Source organism: Galeopterus variegatus, unplaced genomic scaffold (assembly GCF_000696425.1).
Source record: "Galeopterus variegatus unplaced genomic scaffold, G_variegatus-3.0.2 Scaffold83, whole genome shotgun sequence".
NCBI classification, from domain to species: Eukaryota; Metazoa; Chordata; class Mammalia; order Dermoptera; family Cynocephalidae; genus Galeopterus; species Galeopterus variegatus.
This window is the reverse complement of record NW_007726194.1, coordinates 1,695,477-1,714,310: the sequence shown is the minus strand read 5'-3', so window position 1 is coordinate 1,714,310 and position 18,834 is coordinate 1,695,477. Positions and strand designations below refer to the sequence as shown.

Sequence of the window (18,834 nt, the reverse complement as noted above, 5' to 3'; positions counted from 1 at the left end):
GCGCCGCCGCGCTTCCCAAGCGGCGCACTTATCCAGTGCGCCACCGGGCCAGCCCAAAATATTATGTATATCTACATATATAAAAGTTTCACTGTTTACTAAAAAAGCTACAGATCTAATAAAGTTTTTGTCTATATAAACCCCAGGTTGTATCTTATCTGTTTGCATTTTTTTTGCAAGATAGACCAATTGATTTTATTTTTTTAATGTTTTAAAAAAATTTTTTATTAATATTATTTTTTTTTACATTCAGTGATGTGGTTGAGGAGCAGTTGGGAGAGAGGGGGCGAGGAGAAAGGGGAAGGAAATAGTATCAAAGATGTAGGAAAGAGGAAGGGCAGGATCGAGGCCTGTGGCACCCTCCTCATTCCCATAGGGGAGACCAGGGGGCTTCCAGCAGTGACTTGGTCATTGCCAGGCTGGGTGCAAGTGTCAGGGAGCTGATTAACAGTACACGCTCTAGAAGCACATAGCTACACCAACAAAGCTAATCGAAGAGTGATGCCCATGTGCCTCCTACCTTGCAAATTTCGAGAAACTTCTCACTGGTGTATTTCATAGGATGCTCAGTGAAAGTAGCGTAAGGAACCTCAGTGGACCATGGGTTCCAGCGAGACAATAGGGACTGCTCCTCCGGACTCCCCCAGTAGATCCTAAGGCCTTCTCCTTGTCTCCTACAAAAAAAAAAAAAAAAAAAAAAAAAAAAAAAGTTTTCCATTGGATTAGCCATTTCCATTAGATTAAAACAAAAAGAAAAGGTGGCAAAGGAATGTAATACTTCAGTCAGGCTTTATATTGCTGCTGAGATAAGTGGCTAATCTCCCAACTAGTTAAATTATTCAAGGGAATTTAGGAGATAAGAAAAAAGGATGAATTTGGTTTCAAACATGGTGAGTTCAAGGTGTTGTTGAGAATTTCATGTGGAAATGCCTAGTTAGAAATGTGAGTCTAGCGCTCAGGACAGTGGTCAAAACTGGAAATATGGACACTGACCTCAGGCCAACATTCTAATGGTAAGAGTTAAAAGAGAAAGAGAGGGAGGTATCAAAGGGGTGGGACAGGAGTGGGAACAGTGAAGGTGGAAAACAGTTTTGAGGAGGAAGGAGATGACATGACAACAGCAACAGTGTCCTCAAAGCAGTAAATATAAGCAAGAACTGACTGAGAAAAGACATGGGACCTCCCAAATGGTAGGACATATACAATCATTGAGAGGGATGAGACCAATTCGAAGAGCTCTATGATCTCAGCTTCTGTATCTTACGGTCTTTTCTTTGCACACATAATATTCAGTGAAACTGTGTCAGTGAACATGTCAAAGCTTGTAGAGAGACCGTGCGTGCCTCTTCCCACTAAATTCAGAGTCCTAATGCACAACACATAGGAAGAAGCCACTCTGGCATAGCACAGGCCTGGTCATCTGGTAAACCCGAGTGCAGAGCAAGAGAAAGTTAGTTGGGAGTAGTGGAGGGTTAATGGGAGGGAGCGGGTCATGGCAGAGGAGGGTAGCCACATTGAATAACAAAACTGTCATTTCTGTGCCCCCTTCTTTTGCATGTGTCCATCAGAATTCATGGTTTGTGGTTTTAGACGTCTCTGAATGCAAAGAGATGCCTGGAGGTTAAGCCAAGCTCAGGTGCCTTGAATTCGACAAGCTTTGAAACTAAGTTGCCTGTAATTCTAAGCATCTCCATGGAATATCACAGAGGTCTCATTTCTTCTAGAAATTAAATCCTAGGATTTCTAGAATGAAAAACCAGAGCTTAATTGTGGTGCCTGCACAAAGCTGTCACTTCCTGTATTAAGGAAGGATTTCTTTGGGAATGCTATTGTGGTTTCTGAATGTTTATCCATGCAGAGATGTGTATAAACACAATCTCACACATATGCATATAACATCCTATCCCCAATTGGCTGATTCTTGAGCTTCTCCTTACAAAAGGAAAGTAAGAAAAGAGCCTGCCACATTCTGCTGCCGAGCGCTCATATTTTTGATGATTCTTTTTGAAAGCTGACACCTAAATTTTTTTGTACTTAATCCTTTGCCCCAAAAGAAAGAAAAAAGAATAGAAAAAAAAAAGAAGAAGAAGAAGAAGAAAAAGACAGAGGAAAAGAAAAATGTAGTGCATACCTCTAAAGTTCCCTTCCTCACCCTTCACTTTCTCAGCGGCTGTATGTTGTACTGACATTTATCATCCCCCATACTTACATTTATTTATTTTTTTTCTTCTGGCCTGGCAATAAACTCTAAACTCAGTGAATATTCTGTGTGTGCTTGGTTTAATGGAGCATTCTGGCATGAGTCCATTAAAGCAACTTGTACAATGGAATTATTTACTGCTTCGTATGTCAATTTATGTGCTGGGTGCAATTTTACTTTTCTTCAAACAGGATGGGAATCGGCCAAGATAACTTATCTAATAAATGTACATTATATATTTTTATATTGGGGAAACCCCAAATGAAGTTAAAGCATGAAATTCAGAAGAGACTCTATTTCTAAATAACCAATTTTACCATGGCAATGACTTTTCTCAGAGATGTAGTGTATTTCTATATACACAAGTTCAGCCAACCTTCTTCCCTGAACTCCACAGGTAAATGTTGATAGGATAAATCTAAAACTCAGTAATCTCTCCAAAGGTAAAACTAAGGTGGGGCTTCTCAGACCCTCCAGCAAAACCATTAGTACCAGAGTGCTTTGAAAATCTACCATCCTCTCTTCTGTAAAATGTCATTAGGGCAATTGTGGAGAATGTAGATGTCTTTATCACAAGAAATGTTTTATTCAATAATAACATGTGCTTACCACCAGAAAAGTCATGTGAGATAACAAAGTGGAATAAAAAGTGGAATGATTTTGACATAATACTGTGTGACTATGGGCAATATCATTTCTTTTTCAGAATCTCGTTCTGAAGCTGAATCATTTCTCTTTCTGAATCTTCTGAATATGTTTACTCATATTCAGAAAGAATACAAGGACTTTCCCATCTGTCCTTTAAAGTGTTTGCATGGTGTGACATTCCATGACCTCAGTAATTCTGTGTGAATGGTGTAGACAGCTATGGTCATGATGCTAACATTCACCTTGTCAAGAACATACAACATCCATAAGAAGCCTCGGGGTTATTGCTTCTTTAGTCTAGAGGCATTAACTTAGCCCCTCAAAGCAGAACACATCCCTTGCTGCAAAAGTTGCATCGTATTGCCCTACCACTCCTAGGGACCTTTAGGATCTACCCATAATATTTTACAAACATGTAAAAGCATAAATCAGCCATTATTTGGTGGAACATCATTTTAAGGTTCATAAACTATAGAATGTCACAGGTAGAAGGGCTCTTGGAAGCCATAGCTCAGTACCTCCTTTCGGTGAATGGGAAAACTGAGACTCAGAAAGTACAGGACTTTCCCAAAGCATCACTACAGGACAAGGATGAATTGGTGAAAACCCAGGTTTCCTGAGACCTCATTCAGAAGTCTTTTCACCATTCTGGGTCACTCCTACAAAATACACTCAAAGTTAAGGTTCTGCTACAGCACAACACTGCCTTATTTCTAAGGGAAACAAAATAAAAAGAATTGCTCTAAATAGCTTGCCATTATTTATGGGCAAAAAGCCTGCCCAGGGATCCTAGCCAAATATCAGAAAGAAAATCTCTGCCTTAAAACAAACTAGATTTTATGTATACACAATATTAGCAATTACAAGATTGTAGAAAAATAAGGTAGCACTGGAAGTGAAGGGGAAAATTACAAATTATGTCATCAGGGTTAGAGGACTGGGTCTTTCTCACCAAGCTGCTTTGGAAGAGTTAATCAAAGTGGGGATTCAGTCTCAGGTCAAGATTGCCAGCACCAAATTATTAAGCTAAGAAAGAACTGGCAGCTTGCTTCCTGAAGTCATACTCTGGGTATCAACCATGCTTTCACTAGCTCTGTGTCTTTGGACATTTCACACCACCTTTCTGATCTTTAGGTAAAAAAAAATTCTATAAGGAACAAGAGGATAATGGATGGGAAAATGTTTTGCATGGGGCCAACCCTGTGGCTCATGCGTGAGAGTGGGCTGGTGCGCGCACTGCCTGAGCAGGCGCAGACCACACCGTGCCGAGGGTTGTGATCCCCTTACCGGTAAGAAAAAAGAAGAAGAAAATGTTTTGTATGCTATAAAGCACTGTCCAACTAACACATATTCAGTGCCCACTATGTACTGTTAGAGACTTTGCATTTTTTTATTTTATTTAAGCTATATAGTCATGTTTTTGAGCTACTTTATTTTTTAATTGTTTTTTTTTTTTTTGAGAAATGAGTTTTGAGCTTGATTTCAATCTCCCATAAAAAAGTTTGTCAAAGAAAATGAATGATAGTTACATATTTAACAAGTTACACAATACATATAAAGATTATTATACCCTAAAAGAATTATGCAAAGTTAATGTTTGATTAGATATTTACATTAATAATGCTTTGTAGAATGACAGTCTTTTTTTTTTCTTGATTCTTTAAAAAGATCAACAAACTTTGCAAACCTTTATCTAGACTAACCAAGAAAAAAAGAAAGAAATTACTAAAGTCAGAAATCAAGCAGGGGCATGGTAGAGCAGTTGCTTCTTCTATTACGCAGGAGTGTGCTTTGAGGAGAGAGATGTCCTCTTCTTTTACTGGTCTCTGCTGGTGACTTTCCTTGTGTCACTGCAGTCGGGTGCCTGGCAGGCTGCCTGCATGGCAGCTGTGGCTACTGATGTGGGGTTGATTCGCTTTTGCGGCAGCCATGGCTGTGGTGGCGGCTATGATGGGCCACCCTGAGGAAGAGGTGTTTTCTGCGTGTTCCTTGCCTGTTTCCCCAGCAGTGTATGCTGACCTAGGACCCTGGGCATACTCTGTTTCTTCCCTGCTTCCAGAGAGAGGGGGCTGGCCCTCGACTTCTACCTTAGGACCCAGGGCATCCTCTGTTTCTTTGAGCAACTTTAATAGATATAGACGTAGTTACAGGAAATAAGATAAATAATATAACCAGGTCTTCATCAGATCACCAAGTCAAGAACCACTAGTGAAACAGGATTTAAAAAAGCGGGGGGGAGGTTTAAGAAAAACATCGACTTCTACCTTAGGACCCAGGGCATCCTCTGTTTCTTTGAGCAACTTTAATAGATATAGATGTAGTTACAGGAAATAAGATAAATAATATAACCAGGTCTTCATCAGATCACCAAGTCAAGAACCACTAGTGAAACAGGATTTAAAAAAGCGGGGGGAGGTTTAAGAAAAACACCGTAATCATTGGAAAATAAAACCAGAGAAACAAATCTCTAATGCAGAGGACATGCTGGGATGTTTTACACTTGTCTTCACCTATTGAATCCCTCTTCCTCCACCTGATTCTGAGTCCCAGGATACTTCTCATATGTTCAGCCTCTGCTTCCTATCAATATATTGATGTATATATTTCCTACTTAAATACATCAGAAAGACTTCCATTCACATAGCTGAAACTGGCCCTTCATTCGCTTTTCTTCAGACTGAATAAGTATAGTTCCTTAATTAGCTTTTCTAATGAGTTAAAAATAATCTTTTAAATCACTTCAGAGGTGGTTCCCTAGAACATTCCTAAGTTTTCTCTCTTCGATTCCACCACTTAGCACATTCTCTGTGTGGGGTATTGTTTGGGGTAGAAAAATGGATAAGACTCAGTCCCTGAACTCCAGAAGCTTAGGAACTGATGATCTCTGGGGTGATTTTACTACCATCTCCTCCCCAGACCTCAAACAGGTACAGATAGAAACCTGCGAGTCTCATTACAGAAGCAGAGGACCACCTATTACAACTTATTTTATGCCCACTGTCTATCCTCAAGGAAATCGGTTGGATCTGGCCTCCATTCCCACCCTTCTGGAATCAAGAAGGGCAATGTATTCTTCACTGCTGGTAAATTTCAAAGCCTCCCAGAAAGATGTAGAGGTAGAGGAAAGGCTCCATAAGGACTTGATAGAAGAAATGGGTTTGTAATAGTCAGAGACTGCTTAGGATACTAGACTGAGTTGGAAGGTCCCTTAGAGGCCAATTTCCAATTCTTTTATTTTATGAATATATAACCAGTGACCAGAGTGTTCAGAGATCACAATTCTTCCTTTAGTCATGTTAATTACATGTTTTACTCTGTGACTCAGAATTCTACTCAAACACCGTTGTCAGCAGGGTGAAAAGCCTAAGCAACTAGTACTTTAAACCATCATAGCAGACCAATAGAAGTTTTGCTTTCTACACCAAAAAAGTAAAGACATGTCGAAGAGGTGAGGTTTATCCAGAAGAAACTACTCAGACAAGTGGTGAAGGACCCAGTATGAAAAAATAAATATCGTTTAACAACACAAAAAGTAGCTCCAAGTTGAATGAAGGGAAAACTTGTCTCAATCACAAGCTTTGTAGACAAGAAATTATTTCTGTCAGGAAGGACTCCTCTCCTTTAAGTCAGTTTTAGCTGAACTAGAAAATACACCAGCCAGTCACCAGTTAGGGACGATTTGCTCATGGCATGCATTCTTCTTTCTTCGGAGAGAAGCCATGCATCCTTTTGCATGGGACAACCTAGACAGCTCCCTTTCCCTTGACTCCCCTCTCCTTCCATTCTGGACTTCGAAGATGAAGATTCTCTGCCGAGCCAGTAAACTACCTGTTAGCAGAACTGAATGAGGGTGCCAGGCGCCCCAGAAGGAGAAACAGCAGGCTGCATTACCTCCGTCAGCTGCCCCTCCTTTCCACTCATCTCAAATCTCAAAGCTCCACCACAGAATTAAAAACATAGCTCGAGGCACCAAACTGAGATTTATGAGGAAGCACAGACATTAACTTTTGCTCTAAACGCAGGGCGTGTGCTTGTAAGTATGGGTGAGTAAACAGAGCGAGCCGGGAAGCGGCAGGAGGGCGGGCAGGAGGGGAGAGAGCGGCTCAGAACACATCATATATTTTCTTCATGTCTCCTTTTTCTCTACCTTACAGCCAGGATTGTTGAAAAGCAACCTCCTAGGCCCATGAAATGTTAGTCCCTTGCTTATTTAATCTGGACAAAAGCGGGACAGAGTTGGCACCCTGGAGGGTATTCAGTGCTCCTTTGCTCATTGAATGACCTCAGATGAAATATTTTCCATGACAAGAACCCAAAAGATGCTGGCACAGAGTCAGACAATAAGATTTGCAGAATGTGTTTACATTCTCTCCATGTCCCCAGGCTGTTCCAAACCCATAGGCAGGTGCTGCCTTTATCTGCTCTCTTTGCTCACCTGGCTCCCTCCCAGAAGTTTCCAGAGCCTTGGCTCAGTGAGATTAACCATTTACTGTCATGGGTAACCAAGAAATTCTGTTACTTGAGGGGAAGGTAAGTGACAAAGTAAAAAGGATCAGCAGTGTCTATACAGAGAGGACTCAGGGCATTGTCATGCCATAGTCAGAAACCTCAGTGAGCGTGAGGAGGCCTGAGTTCACAATCTGGATCTGCCACTAACTTGCTGGGTAATTGAATCCTTTTCTTCTCCGTGGGCTCCAGGGGTCCATCTGTAAAATCAGGAGGTTAAAACTAGAGCATCTCTAAGGTCCTTTTCTGCCCCCAATAAATTAAGATCTTTGCTAAAAGATCAGAATAATTTGTATATTATATATACTGATTAGACAAGAAGCCAAAGAATGACTTAATGAATATGAGAAATTCTCAGAAGGCAGCTGAGACCAATGATTGCTAAAAGAGGCTATGGACTCTCCCAGGCTTAAAGTCCTTAAAAGAGATACATATTTGCTTGGGAAACCTTGGGTGTGATTGTCCTAGAGGTGGTTATGTTTATGGCTAAGGGAAAGAAGACTAAGGTCTGAACCAAAGGTCCAGTCCAAGATTTCATGACCCACAGTGTCGGGATGTGCATGTGTGTATGCAGGAAATACTTATGTTAAAATAAATATGGGCACTTACAGTACCAGGCACATAGTAACCATTTAATAAATCCTTGTTTAATGAAGATGAAAGAATGAATAAATTCACAGACCAAGTTAGGATGCCTGGAAATTTCAACACCATATTATTTCATTTTTAGAATGTTACATGTTGTGGTAGTAAGATCTCTGAATTAGCAGTCAAATAAACTTAGGTCTAATTCTAGCACTTATACGAACTTTCTTTGTGACTTAGACCTGGGCACAACATTTTAGAGCCCCCATTTCCCTTTCTATAAAATAATGGAGACACTGGATTATATAGTCTCTAGAGGACTCTCCAACTCTACAGAAATGTAGCACTTTGAATCCATCAGAGCAGAGAATTACCTACCTTTGGGTTTCACTTAAACAACCTAAAGAGGTGTACTTTCTTTTCCAGAATTGGTACAAATGGATTATTTGGATGAAAGTCATTTTAAAACTTATGTACTTATTTTCTTAAACATACTATACTAAAAATAACCATTTTATTACTTAATAAAAGTCTTCACAAACCACAGATTTTAAGACCTGGAAGAAATGTATTAGTCAACGTTTATGTCCTATGTCCTTGACTCCTTAATTTTATCAAAACAGAGACTGAACTCTAGAAGGTTATTTAGACTAATACACAATCACTTTGTAATACTTTCCTATACTCCAGTGCTTCCTGTTAGAAAGCCAGTTGTCAGAGATGAAGAGTAAGCCTTTTTGCCCAAAGCTCTAAAATATTCTTGACTGCTGAACTCATTGGTTCCTATGTCAGTTCTCTCTTGTGTCACCAGCAGTCTGCCATCTCTTGCTACTATCAACATCGCTGACTCTAGCTGCTCTTCTTTCAATTTGCTTTTTCTAAACTTCTATTGACAGGAAAATGCATCGATTTTATAGAAAAAGTTTTGGTTTCTCAGATGCCATTTAAATGGAGCGCTAATTCAGTGAAGTTGATGATAAATAACTTCTGGATAAAGAAGAAACTATATGATTCTTTTAGTTGTGAACATCTAAATGACCCAGTTGGGGTCGTTGCCTGCAGAATAAAACAAATGTGATCCCAGGATTAAAAATAAACCTTCTCTCCACTGATGGGGATGACATGAAATTTTGTCATTCTTAAGTCATATTCTGGCAGACACTGGCATTGTCATATTCTGTACAAGGATCCTCATATTCTGATCTCTCCTAACCTTTTAGGGTGTAGCTCCCACAATATTTAACAATTACTTCATGGCAACATTTAAGTATATTCCTGATAACATTCCTCTATAAAGTCCAGAGTAATTCCTCTAGATAAAATTGTAATGAGAATTCAGAGGCAGGAACAATCTCTTATAGTTGAAAATATCAAAGAAGGCTTCATTCATTCAGTACATGTTTACTGATTTTCAACTTTAACGAATTACCATGCAAGAATCTTGAAAGATATATAACACGACTTCGAGAAATTCAGAGTAGTCTAATGGCTTTATAAATTAAGTGGTATCTTAGCTGGGATTTGATGGATATGAGGCCATTGATGAGCCAAGAGGGTGACTGAAAAAGAAAAGCATAAGTGCATTGAAGACAGGAAATCATGAGAGCAAAGACTCATAAAAGAAAATGTTTGTGTGCCATGTGCCATGATTTGTATTTTTATGATGACAGGATTTATTTCCAGCTGGGCTACATGTGACCAGGCAAGGAGACAGACCAGAAATCTACATAATTGGAAGAAATTTGTCTGACTGCCATACTCAAAACTACAGAACAGAGACACTGTGTGTGCAGAGATGAGTGGGTCACATGGCTAAGTGGGATGCCTTCCTTGGTCCCCTGGGCATGAGTGGGGCTGAACCTTGCTATCTGTTGGCTTCCTGCTGGGTGTCACTAAGAAGACTAAAGGCAAACAAAACAAAGCATAAAACCAAAGGCTGGGTGGTACCGGCAGTGGTGGCAGAAGAAAAGGAAAAGAGAAACAAAATGTTTATTTTCAACAGATTCTATTGAGGTTGCCCCTTAACTGAACTAGCAGGTTTCCCAATCTTACTGCACCACAATTTCCTCTTCTCAAAAAACATACTATAAGAGTTAAATATAACTTAAATATTTGAAATCTATAAGAGTGCCTATTAAACAGTAGACATTCAATATTTGCTAGTTGGACAGTGCCTTACAGCACTCAGAACATTTCCTCACTCATTATCCCACTGTTCCTCTTGGAATTGTTGTTACCTGGAAATTAGGAAGGAGTCGTGAAATGCCTAAAGACACAGAGCTAGAAAAGTCTGGGATTTACACTCAGATATTTCTGACCCAAAGGTAGGACTTCGACTTGGTCTCCCAGTTCACAGCCTTGAATCCTATATGCATGATAGGAATGTTCAAGATATCTGAGGGTTGGTTAACAAAGGGCACAGTTAGCAGCGCTGGCAAAGGTTGCCCACTCCTGGAGGTGCTCAGAGTACAGGTTGAGACCAGGACTATGTCTGCAGTGATGGAAGAGAAAGGCCAGATGCAGGGATCCAGAGCTGCTGCTTCTTGTAAACAGCAAAGCAAATGTAGCAACAGGAAGAATAAAATTTTAAGAAGGACAACATTAAGCCTGTTTCCTTTCCAGTTCATTGGCCTGGCACTAAACCTGAGTGGGAATCACATAAAAGGACTGAAAGAAACACTAGAATATTAACACTATATATTGATAACAACTATGAGATTAATCTTTTTGTCTTTTAAAAATTCTTACTTTCTGTAATGAGCATGTGTTATTTTTACACAGAAAAGGTGACCCGCATATTTAAGATGTCATCATTCATTGCAAGAGCTAGTCTTAAGAACTAATTAACAAATGCCAGGCAGTATGCTAAGAACTCTACGTTCATTATCTCCTGTCTTTACCACAAGCTCACAGGTAAGTTTATACTGTCTGTTTTACAGATCAGGAAACTGAGGTCCAAAGCCATCAAGTAGTAAGTGGTGGAGCTGGCACTAGAACTTAGGCCTCTCTGATTCCACATCCTCTGATAATTCCATGGTATCCTATGGCTGTACAGGACCATGAAGAAGAGAAACATTTGTACAAACCAGTTGTTTGTTCCCCCAGTGAGCATGTGTAAAGACTGTCATTTTAGAGTCCACATTTTTATTTCTGGTCTCTCTGCTCCTGAACCAATCTGTCCTCTACCTTTCTCCACGGTGCTGATCCAGTCAGCTCAGACACCTAAAGGAGATTCTAAGTCTATCAAATTTAAAGACACTTTTTCAGCCTGATATCAAAGGCCTTCCAAGTACAATTTTAACATGCATTTTTCCAATATTCAAAACCACAATTTTTCAGGGCTCCAACCAAACAATTCAACTTACATGAGCCAGTCTTACATTTGTGATAATTCACCAATATGAAGTTATTCTGTACGTTTGTCTTATATCTTCAAAGGAACTGTTAGCTGTTAAAGATTAGGGTCCATGGCTAAATTATGTCCATTGTCCCCATATCCATCTCATAGTACACAATCAAACAGTTTTGAAATGAGTAGATTCATGATCTTAATTGTTAAAAGATTCAACACAAAGCAAAATAAAAATTTTGTTCCTCAGACCAGAATGATCTGGCTGCTGCTGCTTTTTTCTTTCGTTAGTCTTTTTTTCTGAATTGCATTCTTTAAAGTGAGCTTTTAAAGTGTTTCCTGTTTGTTTAAGGGGGATGGGAGTAATCCTTCATCAATTTTGAGATGTACATAAAATGAGAGTTTTAGAGAAACGCCTAGGACAGAATGAGCTGTACCTTTGCATGCAGGTAGTCTGTGACCCTCCTTTGCAAGCGTTCTGCTGCAGATGCTGGCATGCCACGTCGGTACTAGGGCCTTGCTGTGCCAAGGGGTTGCCAGGTGGGGAGAGGAGAGGGCAGCTCTTGCAAAGCTACCAAGGAGAATGCCACATAATAAAGGAAACATTCTGAGGCAACTCCCTCTATTATAAATTGGGACATTTGGCAAATTACATGGGCCTCAGGTTTGTGTAAGTTTTCATCTCCTCTCTTAAAAGGAAGTTACTTTTGAGCATCCCAAATAACCAAGTTTCAACATGTATAGAGTAGCAAAATTTAAAAAAAAAAAAAAAAAGGCCTCTTCTGAGAAAAACATTTTTCTGAATCTCGTTTGTTTCTATTTCCTCTCAAGGGAGATCGTGAGTGGACGGTCTGGAACACATACAAGGGCACCTCCAGAGACTAGCTACCACACACTTCAGGCCCCTCTCTCCATGGCCCATGGGGGAACAGCAGGGACTACTGGGGAAGGCAGTGGGTACAGATGGCTCTGACCCACCAGTCAGGGACCCAGATCCCCAGATCCTCTCTCCTCACACTTTCCCATCATTTACGCTCCTAAGGCTGAAAACATTTTTGCTTTTCTGCTTTGGAGGAATTTGAAATGGAACAAATTTCAAGAGATTATAGGTGATACACTTCTTTATTTTTCCCTTTACATTCATGACATTTCCTGAGGGGGGGTTTATTTATGGTATTTCATATAGTAAGTTTTGTGAACAAAGGAAAAATGTCCATGCCTAACTTCCACACACAAATGTAGTACATAATCAATATTTTCCCTTTTGGTCATGGTCAACATGAGCCATTCAAAGTGTTCACCAAGAACTGGGTGTTCAGTGGCCCCCTCCATCCCTGTCCAAAGTGATTTTATTATACCTACCACAGGTGAAATTCAGAAAACAAATCCCATGTTAATCATGAGGTACTCGATGTAATAAAAGGAGTTGTAAAGTTCAGAGGATGTAGATCTGGGTTCAAATCTTAGCACTTACATTTACTATGTGACCTTGGAGAAGTCACATAGTCTGTTTCCTCATCTGTAGAATGGAGATAAGGATGCCTATTTAGTAAATGTAGATCTGGGTTCAAATCTTAGCACTTACATTTACTATGTGACCTTGGAGAAGTCACATTAACCCTCATAGTCTGTTTCCTCATCTGTAGAATGGAGATAAGGATGCCTATTTAGTAAAATTATTGAAGAGTGAATGTAGAATACTCAGAGCCTCTCTTCATAGATTTAAAAGCACTCTTTCAGAGGAACTCTGAAAAGTAAATCAGAAGAAAAGAAATGTCTGAATGTCCTTGCACTCCTGGTAGTTTTTCTTGCTTCTATCAAAACCTGCCAAATCAGAAATTTAAGGGGCAGAGAAAGAAAATGGTGTGAAATGCAAAGCTATGTACAAAGTCAAGAAATTCCAGACATTTCCTGAAATAGGATTCATTCAGTTACATTCCACAGCATCTATTTGCTTTGGGGTAAGTAAGCTAAGGTTTACTTGGGTTTTTTGATTTATCTTCATGTTGAAATAGTATTGCTTTGCATACATATGAATTCGGGGGTTTATGATTTTGTTTTTATCTAAGATTTACCTCTACCACAGAGCTTGCATTTCTACCAGGCCCAGAGCAACAGTATGGATGGAGATCTAGGATCCTCCCTCCTTTTTCCCCAATCCTAGTGTTCTGTCCCTCGGTGTGGCAGGCTTTGCATACACAAGTAAAAACAACCAGCCCATGCCTTCAGGTTTCTTCCATAGGTCCACTCCCCAAATGGTCCCCTCTTGATCACTCCTCAGGACTAAGTGTATGTCCACTGGAAACATAGTGTGCTTTGGAAGGACAGATCTGCTAAAGAGTCCACACAGACCCTGAAAGCAGATGAAGGGTCATTTGGGCAAGACATTTTAGGGTATCAGACACCCAAAGCATGGTATAGAATAATGCTTGACAAACTTTGATGTGCTTTTGAATCACATTAAATCAGGACCCTGTTAAAACACAGATTCTGATTCAGTTGGTCTGGAGTGGGGCCTGAGATTCTGGACTCGGTACTTCTAATAAGCTCCTGGGTGATCGTGATGTGACCAGACCTAAGAACAAGTAGCGAGGGGGAGTGGTGTGGGCTCTGGGTTGGCAAATCCCCTTAGCCCTAAGGGCTCCTCACACTCTGTGGATGGGCTCAGCCACATACGACCAAAGAAAGGCTGTCCATGTTGTGAGCCTAGGCCATGAGTCTTGGTTAACTACTAGAAGGCAAGGTAGCTTTTAGCTGTTTGCAAGACAGGAATTTAAGCAGAAGAGGATTTGATCAGTGAGGTGCTCAAAGGCAAAATCCAAAGGCTGCAATTCAGACAACTCTCCTGTCATATGGTAAAATTATCAAACAGAAGTCCTCAAGAAAATTTATTTTCCATTGGGAAAACAGACTAGTGTAAGGTTTGTTTGAAGATTATTCAAATTTTTACAGTAATATCTTTTTTTATCATAGAATCACTGTCTCTTTCTCCCTCTCCCTTTTTTTCTCTCTCTCTCTATAAAATAAAGCAATATACATATATACATAAGCTAACAATATATATAAGCTATACATAAATACATAAGCTATACATATATACATAATATATATATATATATAGAGAGAGAGAGAGAGAGAGGGAGAGGGAGAGCGCATGAGCTTTATTTTAAAAAGGAACTACAACAAATACCTAGTTCTTTCAACCACTCCTCATCTGACAAGGTCAAAATTCCTTCACCAGCCAGGTTCTCTTCTTCCCAACATGTTCTAATTTTCCAATGTCCTTATTAAAGTATATGGCCAAGAAGGGAAAACAATACTCCAACAGTGATCCAATCAGTATGGAATATGCCATGACACTCCTTTCTTCCTTCTAGAGGCTGTATATCTGCTAATCTAGCCAATGATAACAATAGCTGTGTCGGTGACTTACCACACGGCCAACTCACCTGGAATCCACCATCAAACTCATGCAGTTTTTAATTTCTAAGTCATTTTTGCCCCTGGTGCTAAACTACATGTGAAGAGCTGGTTTTTTAAACTGACTTTTGAAGAAATTAGACACAGCTCTTAGTTAAATTCCACTTTTGGCACCTGATCTTTCATAAAGGAGATTTTGATCAGAAACTATATGGCAGAACAAACAAAGCCTCTTGATGACTTATTTAGGCTAAATGCTCAAGGCAAAAGCAAAAGAAATTGAATGTGTTATGTCCTGGTAAGACAAGCATTGAATTAACAACTCATAGCAAAGTTTACCTCAATTTTAAAAATAGTTTCTGAATTAAGGATGGTAGAATCCCAAACATATTTATAAAACACACCTCCTATCTTGGTCAGAAGTGAAGAAATTGTCTACATGTTTATAAAAAAGAAAAAAGACAGCGTTTAAAAATGAAACCTCCCGACACACAAAAAAGATAAATGTTTGAGGTATGGTACTGTCATGATAAAGACATAACATTACGCATTTGACAAAACCTATGGAACTGTACAAAACAAAGAGGGAACCCTAATCTAAAACTGAGGTCATAATAATATATCAATATTGGGTCATAATTGTAACAAATGTACACACTAATGTAACATGTTAGTAATAGAAACTTCATGAGGGGTGGGGAGGAGAAACTGCATGGGGTGGGTGGGAACTGCAAGAGGGTATGGGAACTATCCATGCTTTTGGCTCAATTTCTCTGTTAATCTAAAACTGCCATAAAAATAAAGTCCATCAACTAGATAGTAAAAATAAAATAAAATAATAAATTAATAAATTATATTTTCACAACATAATTAGGAGGCAGCAGAAAATTTTAGTGTCTGGCAAATTAATTCTATTTGCAAACAATGTAAGAGCCAAAAAAACCCAAAAGTTTGAGCACGATTTTTTTTTTTTTTTTGTCCTTTTTGAGACCGGTCGCACTGCGCTCAGCCAGTGAGCGCACCAGCCATCCCTATGTAGGATCCGAACCCGCGGTGGGAGCGCTGCTGCACCACTGGCTCGGCCCTTGAGTGCAATTTTTAATTAATCCTGTGTCATGCCTAGTACAGCATCATGCACCCTTGGGAACTTCTGATCATTTAAATTAAAATTTGCATCGTACCTACAATCCCCTAAAGACCTTAATTTACCATATCCCCATATATCTCCACAGAGAGCAGAGAAGAAACAAGTCTCAGACTATCAAACCAGCTTCTTCATGATAAGTTAAAGGTCCAAGAGGCAAAATCTTTTTTTGCAATTGGAATAGTGCCCAATAGAGTTTATGTCAACTAAGTACTGAATACTAAACAAAATGAATTCTTATTTAAAGCCACAGAGACAGGTGGCTCTGTTGCGGAATGGATAGAGTATCGGACTTCTAAAGCCACAGAGAAAATGTAGTTTAAAAGACGTAAAGTATTGAACTCTAGCTTAGCAACAATATTCTTTATTCAACAAATGTGGGTCCTAGGCAGTTCAGGTTGCTCTGTGTGTACAATTCCTCTGCATTCAGGTTGCTCACAGTGTACTAGGAAAGATGTAACAGTTCTAAGAAAGATAGGAGGAGAGAACCATAAGAAGAGAAGTTGCTATTACAGAGGGGGAGATTCCACGTCTGACTTGAGGATTGGTCAATCCTGAAATAAGTGCTAGTTTAACTGGAACATGGAAATGTAAGAAGAAGTGGGCATTCAAAGATCAGGGCGAGGTTATTCCAAATAGAAGCACATAATATAAAGGCACAAAGTATTGGAGTTTTTCTACTTTGCACCCTAGGTGGGGTGAATGAGTATTGTCTTAAAGCTTAAAGTCTTTAACTAGTTCCTTCCTGCTCTAAAATGATATAAATTCTCTCTCTGTCTTTTCCTTTCTCTTCCTCTCCCTCCTCTCCTCCTCCCCACTTCCTCTCTGTTGAAGTTCAAAGAGCCTATGTAAAAGCGCTCAAGTATTGTCTTTGGTCTATTTGACCTCAGACCTATGTATTTTCCACTATGATACCCAGCCCACTTACCATCTTTCTAAAGGGGACAGAGTGGGGCTGGTAATATGTTTTTCCCAGTCAAACTACAAAAATCTTGTAGAACATGGAGTGTTTCAATAACGTTAGTTTATCATTCCAGTTCAATCTTTGCTCATTCTCTTCTACACGAGAAACAAAGTAGGTCCCAAGCACAAATTATACTATTTATATGCCTCATATGGTGATATTATGCCATCAATCTGGTTATTATGTAGTGTACAATTGGTTCCAAGAAAGAGCCTGCTTCTCTCCCCTCATGCCCATAGGCTCTTACATATCACATATACAGCATCTGAATACTTGATTCAAAATCTTCTTCACTTTTTTCATTCTCTACATAGGTAAACTTCAATTTTCAAAATCCCCAGTCAGTACCCATGGATATAAGCATCTAGTGAGAAAGGTAAACTGATAAAAAGACATTCACATTCTATATATCCATCTTTCTTTTAGCACTTCATAGCATACCCAGAAGAAGTTGCAAAGCATTGCACAGAAATAGTTGAAAGTTCCATGGTGGCTTAAATCTTGCATACATAGGGGAAGAAGTCAACCAAGAGGTTGGACAAAGAGATTGGAGTCAGGTAATAGAACATAGTGAAAACCAGGCTAAGGAGTTTATATCCTTATCTTGTAAGGTATTATCCTATAAATAATTGGAGATTGAAGAAAGCTTTTAATAAGGGAAGAGATATGAACTTGACTATGGCTCTGATTAATAAAAGTTAAACAGTAAAAACTTGGGAAACGGGATGGAGTTTGGAGAGAGAGAACAGGAGCCTCTGTGTGGAGAATCTGTGAGGACGTGGATCAGGGCAGTGACAAGGAAAATTTTTTAAAACAAAAGGAGATAGACTTCATATTCAAAGGTAATAAAATCTTAATCATTAGTTGGACATATCCTTGAAGAATCTTGTCATGTATCCTTCTATTCTACAGGCCTGAGGTTTCCATCCTCTGTGAGTGAGCCATCCGTGGAGGTTTGTGAGGGAACATGGGCTGACTCTTGGCCCTCCTGGGTTTAAGGAATCCGTGGGGTAGCAATTGATGCTTTTTGCTCCCTTTCCTGCCACACTTTCACCATCTTTCCTCTGCCAAACCCTCTCTGGGTATGAAAGAGTCCTTTAATTGTCCAAGACCCAGATCTGGAAGCCCTCAATTTTCAGTGCAGGAGAAAAGAAGAAAGTGGTCAGCCTCTCCGGGCACATGGTTCACAGTGCAGTTCCTGGTTTGCGAAGGTGGAAGTGGGAGGTGAGGGCATCCCATCCAAACAGACCAGGCCTCCAACTCTGTTGCAATTGGGAGCCAAGCTAAGGACACTGTCAGAGGAGCCTACAGCACCTCCTTTATAACCTGGGGAACAACAAAGCACATATGGGTGGTACAGTATTTCTCCCCACAATCTGGCATCAAGTCGCCAACTTTAAAGAAAAGAAATTCCTAATGAATGACATAAACCAATTAGAGAGCTGCCTAAACTGAGTGTAAGCTCTGAAACAGAGCTTGCAGGTTCCTATTAAGCAGAGTAATCTGAACAAGGGCCAAAACAAGCAGACTTGAAACCATAGGATGCTTGAATTCTGGCCTGTCCTGCAAGGCAGCTCAATACACACTGCAGAGTCCCCTCTCATTGTCCCTCATGTCCACTGACATCTTTTTAAACAATGCTTTCCAGCCTTCCTTCTAGAACAATCTGGCCAGGCTTCTCTGCTTATTGCCACTTAGCATTTAATCACAAAATCTTGTAAAAGCCAGTCACCAAATGACGTGTGGGAAAGAAATAACATTTGAGATAACTTGTCACCTTAAAGCTTTTGCTTAGCAGTTTTTTTGTGTTTTTTTTTGGTATGGTTTATTTCATACAGAATTTAGAGTCACCACTGAAATTTTTTTTATAGCCCTAAACCATTATAAGTTTAAAGAGTAGGGAAGGGGCCGGCCCGGTGGCGCACTGGATAAGTGCGCCGCTTGGGAAGCGCGGTGGCGCTCCTGCCGGAGGGTTCGGATCCCACATACAGACCGGTTCCCACTCACTGGCTGAGCGA

The 18,834-nt window shown here is 39.8% G+C and overlaps 1 protein-coding gene across 1 annotated transcript in view; it reads right to left on the bottom strand.

The window, feature by feature from the left end:
* The window catches only part of TPRG1 (tumor protein p63 regulated 1), a 192,057-nt gene that overhangs the window by 18,770 nt on the left and 154,453 nt on the right, over window positions 1–18,834 (bottom strand). Inside the window, exon 5 of the mRNA XM_008580087.1 lies at window positions 521–674. Coding sequence (XP_008578309.1) covers window positions 521–674 — 154 coding nt within the window. The remainder of the gene's footprint in view (window positions 1–520; window positions 675–18,834) is intronic.